This window comes from Rissa tridactyla, chromosome 3 (genome assembly GCF_028500815.1).
Source record: "Rissa tridactyla isolate bRisTri1 chromosome 3, bRisTri1.patW.cur.20221130, whole genome shotgun sequence".
Taxonomy (NCBI): Eukaryota; Metazoa; Chordata; class Aves; order Charadriiformes; family Laridae; genus Rissa; species Rissa tridactyla.
In genome coordinates this window covers 126,220,997-126,235,373 of record NC_071468.1, presented here as the reverse complement: position 1 = coordinate 126,235,373, position 14,377 = coordinate 126,220,997, and the positions used below count along the sequence as shown (strand labels likewise).

Here is a 14,377-nt window from a genome sequence, read left to right as displayed (position 1 = left end):
GAGTCAGCATTCACTTTTTTGGGTTTGTTTTGGGTTTTTTTTTTGGCATTCTTAGCGATGGTGACATATTAAGACATCCCAAACCACCTCAGGATTGAGAAAGGAGAGAGACAGACTTTATTTACATAAAGTCATCTGAATCGTTGCCATCCTGTGGGGGAAAAAAAACAAAAAAAAAGACAAAATCAGGATCATTGAACTCATTAAAACGGAAAATGGTGAAATGGTGCATTCAGCGGGATTGCAGAATTGCCATTTATTCTGGTTTCCTGACGTTTCAGTACAAACACCATGAAATCAGACCAAACAGACACACGAGAGCAGCTCTGGAGCGGGAGCAGCCCTGTGCGCGGCTCCGTGTTGGGCAACAGCGGTTGCCACTTGCCGTCCCTGCGATTTATCACCTCCCTGGAACTGCAGCCCACCTGCTGCGACCTGGGAGGAACCAGGGATCGTCCCCGTATCGCAGCCTGAGCTTCTCCCCAACCCGGGAGAAGGAAAGCAGGCTGGCATCGCCTGGGGGACAAGAGATGAGAGGAGGAAGCTCCCGCTCAGCATTTCCACCCCGCCTCTCCCCGGCGAGTGTCACTAACAGGGACACAGCCCGTTTGTGTGTGAACGGGAGACGCTCGTCCTTCAACCCAGTTCGAGTTTCAAAGGGGATCTGCAGGCCAACCAGGAGGAAAAAAAATCAAGAATTCCTGAAAACCACACGCTCCTCTGAGCGGTCGGTCTGGGACTAGGATGCAAAAGGCGGATTTTAAACTGAGGAGCTCCAAGATCTCACGATCTGTTTGCCCAAGGTCCCGCCACGCAGGAAGCTGCAGACGCCCCAGACCTCAGGCAGAGCAGAGGGGCAGGCGGTGCACGCCAGGACCTCTTGTGAACTTCACCCCCCATCCTTCCTGCGATCCACTTTCTCATCTCCCTCCCTGCGCTCCTCTCCGGCTCCTTTTCTACCGTCAGACTGCAGCCCCGTTACTCCAGTCCCGGGCTGACACCGCTCTCTGCAAGCACACCCCTTCCAGCTTCCTCTTCTGCCCCTCAGCACCCATGTTCATCCCTCCCCAAACCTCTGCCCGTCCACCTCTGCTTTATTTCTTGTTAAAAATGTGCATTTTCCCCCCTCTCCCCTGAAGTAACGAGGTGGCAGGTCGTGGGTGCCATCAGGGAGACCTCCTCTCGAACGGCTCAAACCTGGCGCCCCACTTAAAGCTCTACCCGATCCTTCCCCGGGGCGGGAAGGGGAGCGGGGGGACTTTGCACCCGTTTCCAGCAGCACGGGCTCCTCCTGGCTGACACACAAGCAATAAGGGCCCTCTCAGGAAGCGGAGGGAAGCGGCCACGTCCTTCACCCGGGAGAGGTGACGGAGATGTGCTCTGTCATGCAGGAGTCACCCAAAACCAGACTGCAATGCGGGAGCCGCGCCGTCAGGATCCGGCATTGGATTTCAGCCGCCTCCGAAAGGTTTCTGCGGGCAGCGGGCGGCTCTTACCTGGTTCGACGACATGTTCTCAGCCTTCATTAACGATGAGTAGCTCCTGGAAGAGAAATCGCATTTTCCTGCGTGTTATGTTTTCAAAACCCACCAACAGAGAGGCATTTTGATAAAACAGGACCAAACACCAGAAAAACAATTTATTTATTTTTTTGCTTTCTGAACTAAGGCAGGCTAGACAAGTATTTGCTTATCTCACCCTCTTTGGCTAATTCAAACCACCAGACAAAGCCCAGGCACTACGCAGCCTCCTCCACATTTTTGTTCAAGGATTACCGGTTAGGGCACCCCGGGAGGTGGAAAATCCTCTCCTTTGGGGGAGGGCCAAGGGGCAGCTGTGGGGGCAAGGTTAAATAAGCAGGCAGGCCCCTCGCTCGGCCGTGCCTGCTGGCGACCTCTCAGTTCAGTTTGCTCCTCCAAGTCCTTCTTTCTGAGCCCTCCCCTGCATTGAATCACTCAGGAAATCACGGAGTTTTTCAAATTCTGGTTTCGCTGTCATTTACAGATAAACAGGACTTACTAAAGCTTAAAAGCGAGCTTTGGGGGCCAGCCAGCGGATACGTCCGGTGCTGCACAGGGCCGCCAGTACTAAGGAACAAGCTCACACACGCTGCGGCCCGGACGGAAAGGTCAGTCCGACATTTCGAACGGCCATCCCTCATTCTGTGTTCAGAGGAGCGTGCGACTGAGGATTCACACACGTTTTAGTTAACACCAGCACGCAAGAGGACGCTGAAAAACTCCAGCGAAGGCTCAGTGTTTTCCAAGGCTCGCACGAAGCTGGAAGCGACTGCTCCCGTCCCAGCGACAGAGAGCGCCAAGCGGCTTCCCCAGTTTCACCCAAGTCAGGGACTGGCTTCAAAAGACACAGTCCTTTCCGTTAACAATCCAGGTTTGTTTTAGGAGAAACGGGGAAAATGCATTTATTCCAAAGACAAAGGAAATCACTGGGCCATGCAGATGTCTGTGCCAGAGCAGGTCAGCTGAACGCTGAGTAACGCCGGGCCGAGCATTAAACAGGAACCGCTGACCCACGACTCTCTCCCAGCGCCGATGAAAACTGCAGAATTAGAAGCTGGCACTACAATTTATTACTTACCTAAGTTCCTCCAGCTCTTTCTTCTTCTTCATCTCTTCCTTTTCCTTCCGCTTCATCTCTTGGATCTGGGCTTTTTTCTCGTTTCTCTCCTCTCTGTCCCGGGCTTCCTTCTCAGCAGCCAGGTCTGGGAAACGCTCCACTTTTGTCTTCTCTAACCGGTTCAGGATCTCGTTCACCTTCTTCTCCACTGTCAGCATTTTCACCTTTGGAGTGCAAAGAACTATGATCCTTATAAAAAAATACTTTTATTCTGGCACTTGTCTCAACGGAAAGAAAACACCCAATTTCCACTTTTACACGTGGCTGAATCCCACAAAAACAGATGCTAAGGAAAATCCCTGCCGCCGAGGCCCATTCAGCAGGTTGTGTAACAGCAGAGAGGGGCCCACTCCCAACACTCAGAAGCACATAGCTAACAAGCGTGAGCATTGCTGAGTACATACATAAGCATTACTAATTTCGTTTCTTGGCACACACCTCAACAAAGAGGCCGAGAGACAAGAACCGGTCTCTGCTGATTCCCAAAGAGGTGGCAGGAGGTCTCTGCAGGCTCTTTGGGGAAGAGAAGCTCACGTGCTGCCTGTTGACTGCAGGGTTTTTACCACTTCTTGCCCTGGTACAGACTTGTTTTAGCCAAACTACTGCATCTTGAGAGAGCTTTCTCTCCCAGCAGTCATAGAATCATTGAATCATGGAACGGTTTGGGTGGGAAGGGACCTTAAAGCCCCCCCAGTGCCACCCCCTGCCCTGGGCAGGGACACCTCCCACCAGCCCAGGTTGCTCCAAGCCCCGGCCAACCTGGCCTTGAACCCCTCCAGGGATGGGGCAGCCACAGCTTCTCTGGGCAACCTGGGCCAGGGGCTCACCCCCCTCACACCAAAGAATTTCTTCCCAATAGCTCATCTCAATCTCCCCTCTTCCAGTGTAAAACCCTTTCCCCTCGTCCCACGGCTCCCCTCCCTGCTCCAGAGTCCCTCCCCAGCTTTCCTGGAGCCCCTTGAGGGACTGGCAGGGGCTGGAAGGTCTCCGCGGAGCCTTCTCTTCTCCAGGCTGAACCCCCCCAGCTCTCTCAGCCTGTCCTCCCAGCAGAGGGGCTCCAGCCCTCCCAGCATCTCCGGGGCCTCCTCTGGCCCCGCTCCAACAGCTCCGTGTCTCTCCTGTGCCGAGGCCCCAGCGCTGGAGGCAGCACTGCAGGGGGGTCTCCCCCGAGCGCAGCAGAGGGGCAGAATCCCCCCCTCGCCCTGCTGCCCACGCTGCTGGGGATGCAGCCCAGGCTGCGGGGGGTTTCTGGGCTGCCAGCGCACATTTCTGGCTCCTGTGGAGCTTCTCACCCACCAACATCCCCAAGTCTTTCTCCTCGGGGCTGCTCTCCATCCATTCTCCTCCCAGCCTGGATTTGTGCTTGGGGTCGCTCGGACCCAGGAGCAGGACCCTGCACTTGGCCTGGTTGAACTTCATGAGGTTTGCACGGGCCCAGCTCTCAAGCCTGGCCTAACTACAGTTTAAGTGTAACATTATCCACAGACACTAGGTCAGGCTTGGGAATGGCTTAGTGCACTGGCCTGACCCCACGCCAAAGCTAGGTATGTCTGGCTTTTAACAGGTTTAACAAATTCAAAGGCAGCACAGGGTGAGACGGCTCTCGGAGGGAAGGACAGCTAAGTTAACACAGTGACAGCTGTGTCCAGTTCTGGGCTCCCTGGTTCCAGAAGGACAGGGAACTGCTGGGGAGGGGACAACAAAGGGCTACCGAGATGCTGAGGGGACTGGAACATCTCTCTGATGAAGAAAGGCTGAGGGACTTGGGTCTTTTCAGTCTGGAAAAAAGACAACTGAGGGGGGATCTTATCAACGCTTGTAAATACTGAAAGGGGGGGGTGTCAGGAGGATGGGGCCAGGCTCTTCTCAGTGGTGCCTGGGGACAGGACAAGGGGTAATGGGTACAAACTTGACCATGGGAAGTTCCATCTCAACACGAGGAGGAACTTCTTTGCTGTGAGGGTGGCAGAGCCCTGGCACAGGCTGCCCAGAGAGGTGGGGGAGTCTCCGTCTCTGGAGACATTCCAACCCCGCCTGGACGCGTTCCTGTGCCACCTGCTCTGGGTGACCCTGCTCTGGCCGGGGGTTGGACGGGATGATCTCCAGAGGTCCCTGCCAACCCCTACCATTTTGTGTTCTTTGATTCTGTGACAGACACCTCCAGGACCCCACACAGCCCTCCTCTGCACAGCAAGTTCAAGCCCTGAGCCCTTCCAGAGGTGTGACTGCACCACTACCTGTGAGCTGATCGAAAGTGACTGCTCATCCGCAGGCTCTTCAGCTGGGACAGATGATTTCAGTGGAGATAAATTCAAGCGGATAGCGCAGACTAACACGTGATGCCATTCAGCATCAGCAAAGACTCGTCAGCTACACCATGCTGCAGTTTGGGAACACGTGCTGTACAGGCTACACTCTGCTATAGGCTGATGCTCAGCCACGGATTTTTGGGTGATGTTCAGGCAAGTCCAAACACGCCCCTGGGATCTCTCTTATGCTTCAGGAGCGGGCGATTCCCTAGCTTTAGGGCAAACGCTGAAGACAATCCACTCAGCTCTTACCACAGAAACGTTACAGTCTGCCACCTCGAAGTGCAAACACTTACATCCTTCTGCCTGTGAAAGCCGATCTGCCCCACATCCATGTCCGCTGTCTTCTTCAGGTTAGTCCACGGCGTGTACACCACGTTGACGTTGTTCATCTTGCAACCTGGTGGTGGGGGAAGAAAGGAGGGAAACATCTCCATTCTCTCCCTGCTGCAAGAGGTCTTAAAGTCTCCCGCGCACATGGAAACTGGCAGTTATTCTTGTCACAAACATTACTAGCTAGGCAAGAAAGAAGAAAACGGAGAAGTCCTTCCAGTGTTGCAGTGAAAGGGAAGAACACCACGACATCATTTTCTGCAGTAACATGAGCGCTGCAGCAGCGTTAACGAACTCCAGATGGAGATCGCCTTTGCCAGAAGAGCGATTACTATAGAAGGGGGCCCCAAGGTGGTGTTAAGAGAAGAGACTGCAAGGCCTCCTTGGCTCAGGCAGTAATATGGAGGCACAAACAGGAATTTCAGAGACTTAAAATTCCTTACAAAAGTCTAACGGGCAGCCCCAGCAGCTGCAAGCGACATCTGCTTCCTGTAAGACCCCCAGGCTCAACTGAGAGCACCACAGCAGAAACGTCACAAACGTTTGATCCAAAAAACACAGGCTCGTGTGGACCAGAAACACTCGCCACAAGCACCTCACACCGATCTCCCGGGAATCCGTATTACCTTGAATGCTGTTCGCCTTCACTAGATGGGCGCAGTCTATCAAAACTTCTTTAGGAATGTCATCCACTGTCTGCCCCTGTGACAGAGCAAGGCAACATGAGCGGTTTGCGGCGCCGTAGGGACCGAAAAACGGATGAAGGCCAGGAAACAGGCCATGATGCTCTGCAAACGCAGCCAGGACTTCCACGCTCCACATTTTACAAGACCGGAGTCTTGTGTGGCATTTGGAAGTAGAGGCTTGAAGCACCACAAGCGATTTGCACCCTGCCTTTCCCAAAGGTATTCCCCCCCATTTTAGTGGGGTGATGGTTCTTAGACACACTCTTGGTGTCAAGACAGAACTCAACATTCTGCTGGGCCACATTAAACTTCCCCCTCATCCCCACATTATGTGGTAACGGAGGCTGTAAATTCAGTCTTCCCACACAGGTGGTTTCCTGCACCCTTAGGGAGCCCTGCAGACTTTAACAGTTCATGCGAGCAAAGATGATCTTAGGCGAAGGCAGAACGGGCACATGCAGTTCTTATGCGGGGGAATATTAATGTTTTTAAATATATATGAGGGGTCTGGAGACCAGGGCATATGAGGAGAGGCTGAGGGAGCTGGGCATGTTTAGTTGGAGAAGAGGAGGCTGAGGGGAGACCTCATTGCCCGCTACAACTCCCTGAAAGGAGGGTGGAGAGAGGTGGGGGTTGGCCTCTTCTCCCAGGGGAATAATGACAGGACCAGAGGAAATGGGCTGAAGCTGCGGCAGGGGAGGTTTAGGTTAGATATCAGGAGGAATTCCTTTACTGAAAGAGTGGTCAGGCACTGGACCAGCCTGCCCAGGGAGGGGGTTGAGTCACCATCCCTAGAGGTATTTAAGAAACGTCTGGATGTGGCACTTCAGGGCATGCTCCAGTGGCAGAGATTGTAGGGGTTTTTTTTGTATGTGTGTGGTTGGACTCGATGATCTCAAAGGTCCTTTCCAACCATGAAGATTCTATGATTCTATACGTGTTGCAGGATTACCTTGTGTAACCGAAGGTACACATGTGCAGAAGAGAGTTTATCCACATGAAACCTACAGAATAAAAAAAGCATATTTAACAGAGGATTAAGAGATGGCCATCTGTTCTGAAAGACTTACTTCCTAACAAGTGACAAAACAGCCACTCCGCGGACAACAGAAGTCTGGAAATGTTCACGATATATATGTTTAAAAGCAGGCAAGGGAGTCAGAGCCTATCCCTCAAGAAACGCCAGTCCTCTCAACGGGAGACTGAGAAAAAACCCTTTCCCTCTCCTTTTTTTTTTCCCTTTTAAATGCTATACTACACGCAGGCGACACTGACAGGACGAGCCTGTGCACATGGTGCTTTGGTCTGTCTATTTATTCTTTAGAAAAACAGCAAACTCGTGAACTCTGCAGCAGGCGCTGCCAGTTACACCACTTACACCACTGGACTCAAGCTCAAAGAGCAAAAAAAACCCCACAAATTTCTCACTGGTCAGTAGAATGGTCCACGGAGCCCAGCGCTCTGCCTCCACCAGTGGGAACAGGCGATGCTAAATGGGAAGTGCACTGGATCTAGTGGTTTTGGTGGGTACCAAATCTGATAGCACATGAACACCAGTTCTGCATTCACTTCATCCACTGCCTCCAAGATTTCATAACCCTCGATCAATCCCCCTCAGCCCTCTCCACCCCAGACTGAGGACTGCTCTCCAGTCCCTCCTTACGGCATGGCTCTTCATCTCTTTATGCCTCCAGCTGCCCTTCTCCAGACCTCTTCTAACTTGACTGTGTTTTTATCATGATCACCTATTTTTTAAGCCTCTGTCCTGATCAACACTCACTCCAACCCTGCAAACCTCCAGGGACAGAGTTTGGGGAGAACTGATCTCATGTCACCTCCCAACCTTTCTTCACACCGTTTTCTTTTTACCATAAGGGGACTTTTTCCTCCCTCCTGCGAGACAGAAAACCCTCCAGCACCAACACGTGAATTCCCACTTGTACCTTCTGAGCCTCGTACCCCAGTTCCACTGGAGCCCTCTTAAGCACAAGAAAGTCTAAAAGGTGCCAGACAGCATCAAGGGAACAATTCCCAGGAGACCTCTGCAAGAAGACCTACGATATTTTGTTGAGATGGCACTAGGACACAAAAAAAAGCAACATGGGTGATGTTGGTGTGAGCTACAAGATACGAAAGAGATGGGAAAAGATGACTTTCATTGTTCAGGTTGAATTTCAAGGTCACTCCTAAATAACAGTATAGACACACCTTAAATTATGTAGTGATAGGACGAACATGAGACAAAATGAATGTGATACTGCTACAACAGTGTGGTATTCAGCTGAAGTACAACCTTTTCTGCTAGAAAAGACAAAAATATTCCCTTGCCAGTTAGCGGACTGCTGACAAAACATCCTCTGCGGAGCGTGCTAGCTACTACCTATTCAACCTCCAGCTCTACCAAGACACCCCAGCTCATCCTGGCAAAGGCCACCTTGAAGAGCGAGAAGGCGGAGAACCCACTCGGTGATTCTTGTTAGAAACTGTTAGCGAAGGAGAGGCAGCAACTGCCTTACACCTGGTCTGTGCGACGGTGCCTGGAAGCAAGTAAATTCCTTCATAAATACCTCCCAAACCTTGTCGGTCCGGAAAGTTTCTGGGCTAACCCAGCCAGCAAAGATGCCACCAATTCCTGGTAAAAGGACCGGGAATTCCCCTTCTCTTGTTTTCCCTCTTCTGATGAGATCTTAAAGCCAAAACCAACCTGCACGTGTCAGAGCACTTCCTTCTGCCCGCCTGGCCGCAGCTGTAGCGGGTCTGCTTAGAGCAGACATGGCTTTCACCCGCCAGGAATCAAAACAGCAAACTTTTCTGCTTCTACTCGCCAACCACAACTCCCGAGACAGCGACGGCTGTTTTACAGGGCAGGCCGGTACTTGTCCATGGCGCACACAGTGGGGACACGAAGCACACACAGAGGAAAAGGCATTGGGAGACAACAGACAGTTTTGTCTGGGCACAGCATTTACTGTTGCTCAAAAACCTGCTGGCTGCATCCCTGGGCCCCATCTGACTGCTCCATGATTTCACACGTTTGTGCCTCCACCCTCCCCGTCCTCCACCAGCCTTTTGGCTTTGCTCCTCTGTGCACAGAGATACCCAGGAGCTCCTACTCTTGCTCGACTCTGGAGGTGCGCTCTCTTACGAATACCCGGCTGCCTTTCTTGTTTAACTGTGCCCATTTCCCAAAGACAGCAAGCCAGCACCTCTATTCTGAAACACAAATACAGAATTATTGCTTCTCTGGCAGCTCCGCGCAGAGAAAAACCCCCAAAACCTTCACAAGGGGACCAGCCCTTATGATGAACAAAGCAGGGGGTGGAGGGAGAGATGCAGGGGAATGAATTCAGAATCAACGGGGTCCCAAGAGCCGCAGCCGGGTCTGCTGCAATCTGCCTCCAGCCTGGGACTGCATTTAAACTGCTGAGTAGCCTTGGAAAAAAGGGACTTTACAGCCCCTGGGGAAGTGAGAGTTGTTGCAATCATTCGGCTCAGTTGCATAATGAAAGGCGATTTGTTTCAGCGGGTTTCAGCACCTACCAGATATCTTCAGGCCAGCCATACTTTATTAGGTCTTCATCTGTAGGAATAAGAGTATCAGTGAGCAAAGCCCAGCATCTCATCAACAATAAATCAAACTACGTGGAGCTGCGGGTCAGGCTCTGCACGGTGACTGAACAGAAAAAGTGGGATTTCAGGCTGCCTGCTCCAGGTATGGCAGAAACAGGTAAGCCAGGAACCCCTCCATCATGGAATTTTGAAATTTTCTAAGGGAAACCAGTTTTCTTCAACTATCAATCAAATGAGGGGAGACTTTCAGGGCAAGTTTTCAAAATAGCCACGCTAACAAATCCCCCCCTGGGAGTAAGATGCTCGGTTTCACATCAGCTACTGCTGGGGAAAGAGGAGGAACAGCAGAACCGTAACCTTCACCATGAGGGAAAGGACGGGCATGGGAAACCTACGGAGTACGAACGCTCACTGGAGAGGGGAAAAATACAGACTGAGCAGGGAAACCGAAGGTTGGTTTGCAAAAAGTTATCAAATGAAACCTGAAAACCAGTATTTTTCTCTAGACAGATTTTTTTTTTCAGTTACTTTAGCTTTTATTTGTATTTGAAGGCAGTCGCTCTGCCTAGAGGATTTACAAAATTTTTCTATCCTAACTAAAAGTCACACAGTGGATTTCAGAGGGGTAAGTCAGAATCACTTGCAAAGGTGGACAAGTTTTCAAAGAATATTTCAAGTTAACACATACAAAGATATCCTTTCAAAATGACCTTAAATCCCCCCAAATCTAAATCTAAGCCATTAGGCATCATTACATTAATGTACTTACTTTCATACTTATCTTTTCCCATGTAAATGGTGTAAACGGAGGGAACAACTGAGGGATAGAAAAAGGAAAACAAATCAAAAAGGGTTTGGACAAATTGTGCAAGGAATGACAAACACACCAGTCTTGGTCACAGAAATTAGAATGAAAACTGTTTCATCCATCCATCCATCCCGCTTCCCTCCTGGGGGGCAAAGGAAGATTGTTTTGCGTTTTCCTCCTGATTTTGTCCCAAATGCTTCAGAGGACTTTGGAAAGTGGCGTTTCCACCGCTTTCCACATCAGATTATCCAGCAAGGAACAGCTTTCTGGGCAAAACCCCCTCAACAGCCAGGTGATTCAGATCCTATCTGTGTAATGGTACAATCTGTTCAATCAAGCGCACATCTGTGAGCCAGAAAGCCTGACATCGTGTTTACAGTCTGGGATTAACTCACTGCGTGGCCTTGAGTGAAACAGCTCATCTGCCTGACCCTTCCCAAAGTACCCGACGCCCAACGTGAACCTCCCCCACGTAGCCCGGGCGGATTAAAATTCAATGGAAAGACTGAAGTTGCATAAACAGCGGTTGGTGACTTGTTTGTCTCATCTGTGCCCTTTTGAGACACTTAAAACAAGGTCCTTCTCTTCTTTAGGGCTTGTTTCATCAGGCAGTAAAGACTCCGCCAATTCTGGGAAACCAAACAAGTGTCCCTTCAGCGCCTGGACCAAAGGCCAGCACAGCTGGGAGATGGACACAGAGCAGTAAGAGGGTGCCACAGTCAGGGAAATCCTGAAGAAATCATTGAGCAACCTGCTTAAAAATAAATAGTAATGCTCTGTTCTTGTACATGGCAGCAGGGAAATCCCAATTTCACAGCAACACTGCCTACCACTGCGTCCCTTCTCTGGCTTCTGCAACTTTTAACAATTACGTTGCACGTGAGTAAAGGCTGCAGCCACAGCCAGAAGCCTCAGTGCTGCACGGAAATTTAGCTGTTCTTCACGAGGACCTGCACACTTCAGCACAGAGAATTACCGAAAACGGGTTTTCAGCAGACGGCTTCACGCCGTAACAGCCAGTGGCCGAAACAACCTGCTGCGGCATCGCAGGTTTGCCTTTTTCAGACACTGAAACGACCTGCTGCAGCAACGCAGATGTGCATTTTTCACATACTGTTGCAGAACAACCAGAATTCAGGGCAGGATTTCTAAAAGTCACTCCCTGACAGCGCGCAAATTAAAGACTAAGAGCAAACAAATGAAATACAAGTGACCAAATCCGCCTCCGAAAAGCATTCTTGTGCTAATCTCGTGTTTTCTAATTCGCTAAAACAGGAGACACGCTTCACTTAACGTGCTACCACTCTGGCAGTGAAATGACTTGGATCCCAAACTGCTTACTGACCCAGTCCTTTCTGAGGGCGTTTTTATCGGAAATCCAACACCACTAGCACAAAGCCCAGACAACTATTTAGAATTTAGTAATGAGGTAATAAGAAATGGAAATTGAAAAATACGACAGGATTATATGCCTGTGGGAGTTAAAGATTGGAAAAAATCCACCCTGGACACAGAGGAGAGTCCAGAGAAGGGGTGATGACCGTGACTACAGGCACCAACTATTAAGCGTAAAATTAAATCCTCAAAAATAAAGTTACATTAGTGACGGTGCTGTGAAAACGAAGCCCATCCTGCCAAAGCAGTGGAGGAACACGTCACATAACCAAAAAGGACGTTACTTGAAACCCATATGATTTAACACACATTAGTAACAGTGCAACACATTTTAGGCAAACTGCAATAGTTTTCACATTCCAGATCTCCCTCTGGCAGCAAAACTGATGACAACATGTCAGATACCCCTCGCAGAACTACCATTTGAAAATAAAGGAGATTGTTTACATCCAGTGTTAACTGCAGCTTCTCTGCTCCTCACACCCCCCAAGTAACCCTCCATGGCTGCCAGGTGCTGAATATGGCTTTTTTTCTCCCCAAAAAAGGGCCCAGGTCCGGGAAAGTCTCTGAACTCGCTATCTGCCTGCTGATGGGCAGAAAACATTTCCTTCTGAGCATCAGGTTTAGTGGTCAGCACAGGCAGGGTGTCTGCTCACTGGGTGTATAAAGGGCCTTACTTTCCGTAACAGAGGGAAAAAAAGTTTTTTTAACAAATCCCAAGAAAAGGTTTATTTAAGAAACATTCACAAGAGTGTTAAGTCTTTCCTTATCGAAGAAAAATCAAGCAGCCAGGCACTCAAACCCTTCTCGTTAAGGAACTCGATCTCTAGAGCCAAGGGAGACAATGCTAAAATACTACTTTGTGGCTGCAATGGGCACGGGGTAAAAGTCATACAGAAACTTTCGCAAGGTTATACGTTCATGAAATGACTGGGGTCAAACCAAAAAGGCATATTCCTGTACTATCCTCCGGGTCATCAGCCCATCAAACCCCAAATTTCTGATGTGTCGGAAACAGTGAACCCTTTCATAAGGGCAAGCGAAAGCGATCAGTTTATATTAAAGGAAAAACAATGAGAGAGTTTATGCATTGTGTCTTCCCTCAAACTCCTGACAGCAGTACACCTGAGAACGCTTTGCAGAAGTCACTCCCTGGTACTGACAGCCATTCGAAGCTGTTAGTAACAAGACCTGTTACAAGAAAGACGTTGAGGGGCTGGAGCGTGTCCAGAGAAGGGCAACGGAGCTGGTGAGGGGTCTGGAGCACAAGTCTGGTGAGGAGCGGCTGAGGGAGCTGGGGGTGTTCAGCCTGGAGAAGAGGAGGCTGAGGGGAGACCTTCTCGCTCTCTACAGCTCCCTGAAAGGAGGGGGTAGCCAGGGGGGGTCGGGCTCTTCTCCCAAGGAACAGGCCATGGCACAAGAGGAAGCGGCCTCAAGCTGCGCCAGGGGAGGTTTAGGATGGATATTGGGAACAATTTCCTCCTGGAAAGGGTTGTGAAGCATTGGAAGAGGCTGCCCAGGGCAGTGGTGGAGTCGCCATCCCTGGAGGGGTTGAAAAGCCGGGCAGACGTGGTGCTGAGGGCCATGGGGTAGTGGTGGCCTTGGCAGGGTTGGGTTGATGGTTGGACTCGATGATCTGAAAGGTTCCTTCCAACCCAGGCAATTCTATGATTCTGTAACCACTGATAAGAGGCTCCTCAGCTCAGGGAACCCCTCAACTCCTGAAATGACCTTAAACTGTGGCCTACTCCGGCCCAACTTAAGTCGTTTAAACTCAGTCCAGCCCAGGAGCTCGCTAAAAGGCATGGACGGGACTAAGGGGGCGCTCAGAGGGGCGGGAGGACGGGCCGGCCCCGCTCGGCCCCTCTCGCTAAGGGACCGGGCAGCGCCGCGGCCCAGCACTCCCCTCCCAGCGGCGGGACCCGGCCCGCCCCAGGCCCCGCGCGGACGCTGAGCCCTCCAGCGGCCCTCCCCTCGCCCACTCACCGTTGGAGGTGAAGTAGAACACCATGGCGGCGGCTCCTCCGCCCGCCGGGCCCGCGGCTCCGCACGGCGGCCGTTCTCCCGCTCCACCAGCGCCGGCCGACGGCGGGGGGGCGGGGGGGGCGGAAGGAAGCAGTGCGCATGCGCACGCTGCGTCCCCGCATGCGCAGTACGGCGCGGGCACACCGGCCCTCCCCACACGCATGCGCTAGAGCTCCGGGCGGCGAAGCCATTATGAGCACTGCGCATGCGCAGCACTCCCGGGAGGTGGCTCCGCAGGGCTTATTGCGCATGCGTCATCTGCGCTTACAGTACTGCGCATTGCGCACGCGCAGTTTCTCTATGCGCGGCCCCCCCCCCCCCCCCCCCCGGGTGTTTGCGCATGCGTGAAGCTGCGGCGGCGCGGTGCGGGTGGGAGTGCGGAACGGAGCACGGTTTGATTTCATTCTTTCCTAGGCATAAATGGCCTCCGGAGTGTGCCTCACGGCTTTTTGCGTGCTGCGGGGTTTTGCTTTTCGGTTGCACGACCGTTTAAAATGGAATGGAATAGATATAGAAATAGAAAAGAAAAAAGAAAAGAATGTGTTGGGTTGGAAGGGACCTTTAAGTGCCATCTCATCCAAACACCCTGCAGCGAGCAGGGACATCTTCAACCA

The 14,377-nt window shown here is 51.4% G+C and overlaps 1 protein-coding gene across 2 annotated transcripts; it reads right to left on the bottom strand.

Moving 5' to 3' along the window:
* Window positions 1-94: 94 nt before the first annotated feature.
* CCDC25 (coiled-coil domain containing 25) lies at window positions 95-13,844 on the bottom strand. 2 transcript variants are annotated; one of them, XM_054194332.1, is made up of 9 exons: window positions 13,725-13,844; window positions 10,305-10,352; window positions 9,506-9,545; window positions 6,918-6,969; window positions 5,906-5,981; window positions 5,243-5,346; window positions 2,599-2,801; window positions 1,497-1,542; window positions 95-151 (listed from the first exon to the last, which is right to left on the bottom strand). In XM_054194332.1, the coding sequence occupies exons 1-9, from the start codon at window positions 13,747-13,749 to the stop codon at window positions 122-124; spliced, it is 624 nt and encodes a 207-aa protein (XP_054050307.1). In that variant the 5' UTR covers window positions 13,750-13,844; the 3' UTR covers window positions 95-121. The 2 variants fall into 2 exon arrangements, with proteins under 2 accessions (XP_054050307.1, XP_054050308.1); XM_054194333.1 differs by lacking the exons at window positions 95-151; window positions 1,497-1,542 and having other exon boundaries at window positions 2,688-2,818; window positions 13,725-13,837.
* Between the last annotated feature and the right edge of the window lie 533 nt (window positions 13,845-14,377).

What these genes read in the sequence shown, in the direction of transcription:
- CCDC25 (XM_054194332.1), bottom strand. Translation starts at nt 13,749, where the DNA reads ATGGTGTTCTACTTCACCTCCAACG. An exon ending in GAAGGCGAACAGCATTCAAG is followed by an intron (nt 5,347 to 5,905) that starts GTAATACGGATT and finishes CCCCACCACCAG; the next exon opens with GTTGCAAGATGAACAACGTC. An exon ending in GCTTTCACAGGCAGAAGGAT is followed by an intron (nt 2,802 to 5,242) that starts GTAAGTGTTTGC and finishes TGCACTCCAAAG; the next exon opens with GTGAAAATGCTGACAGTGGA.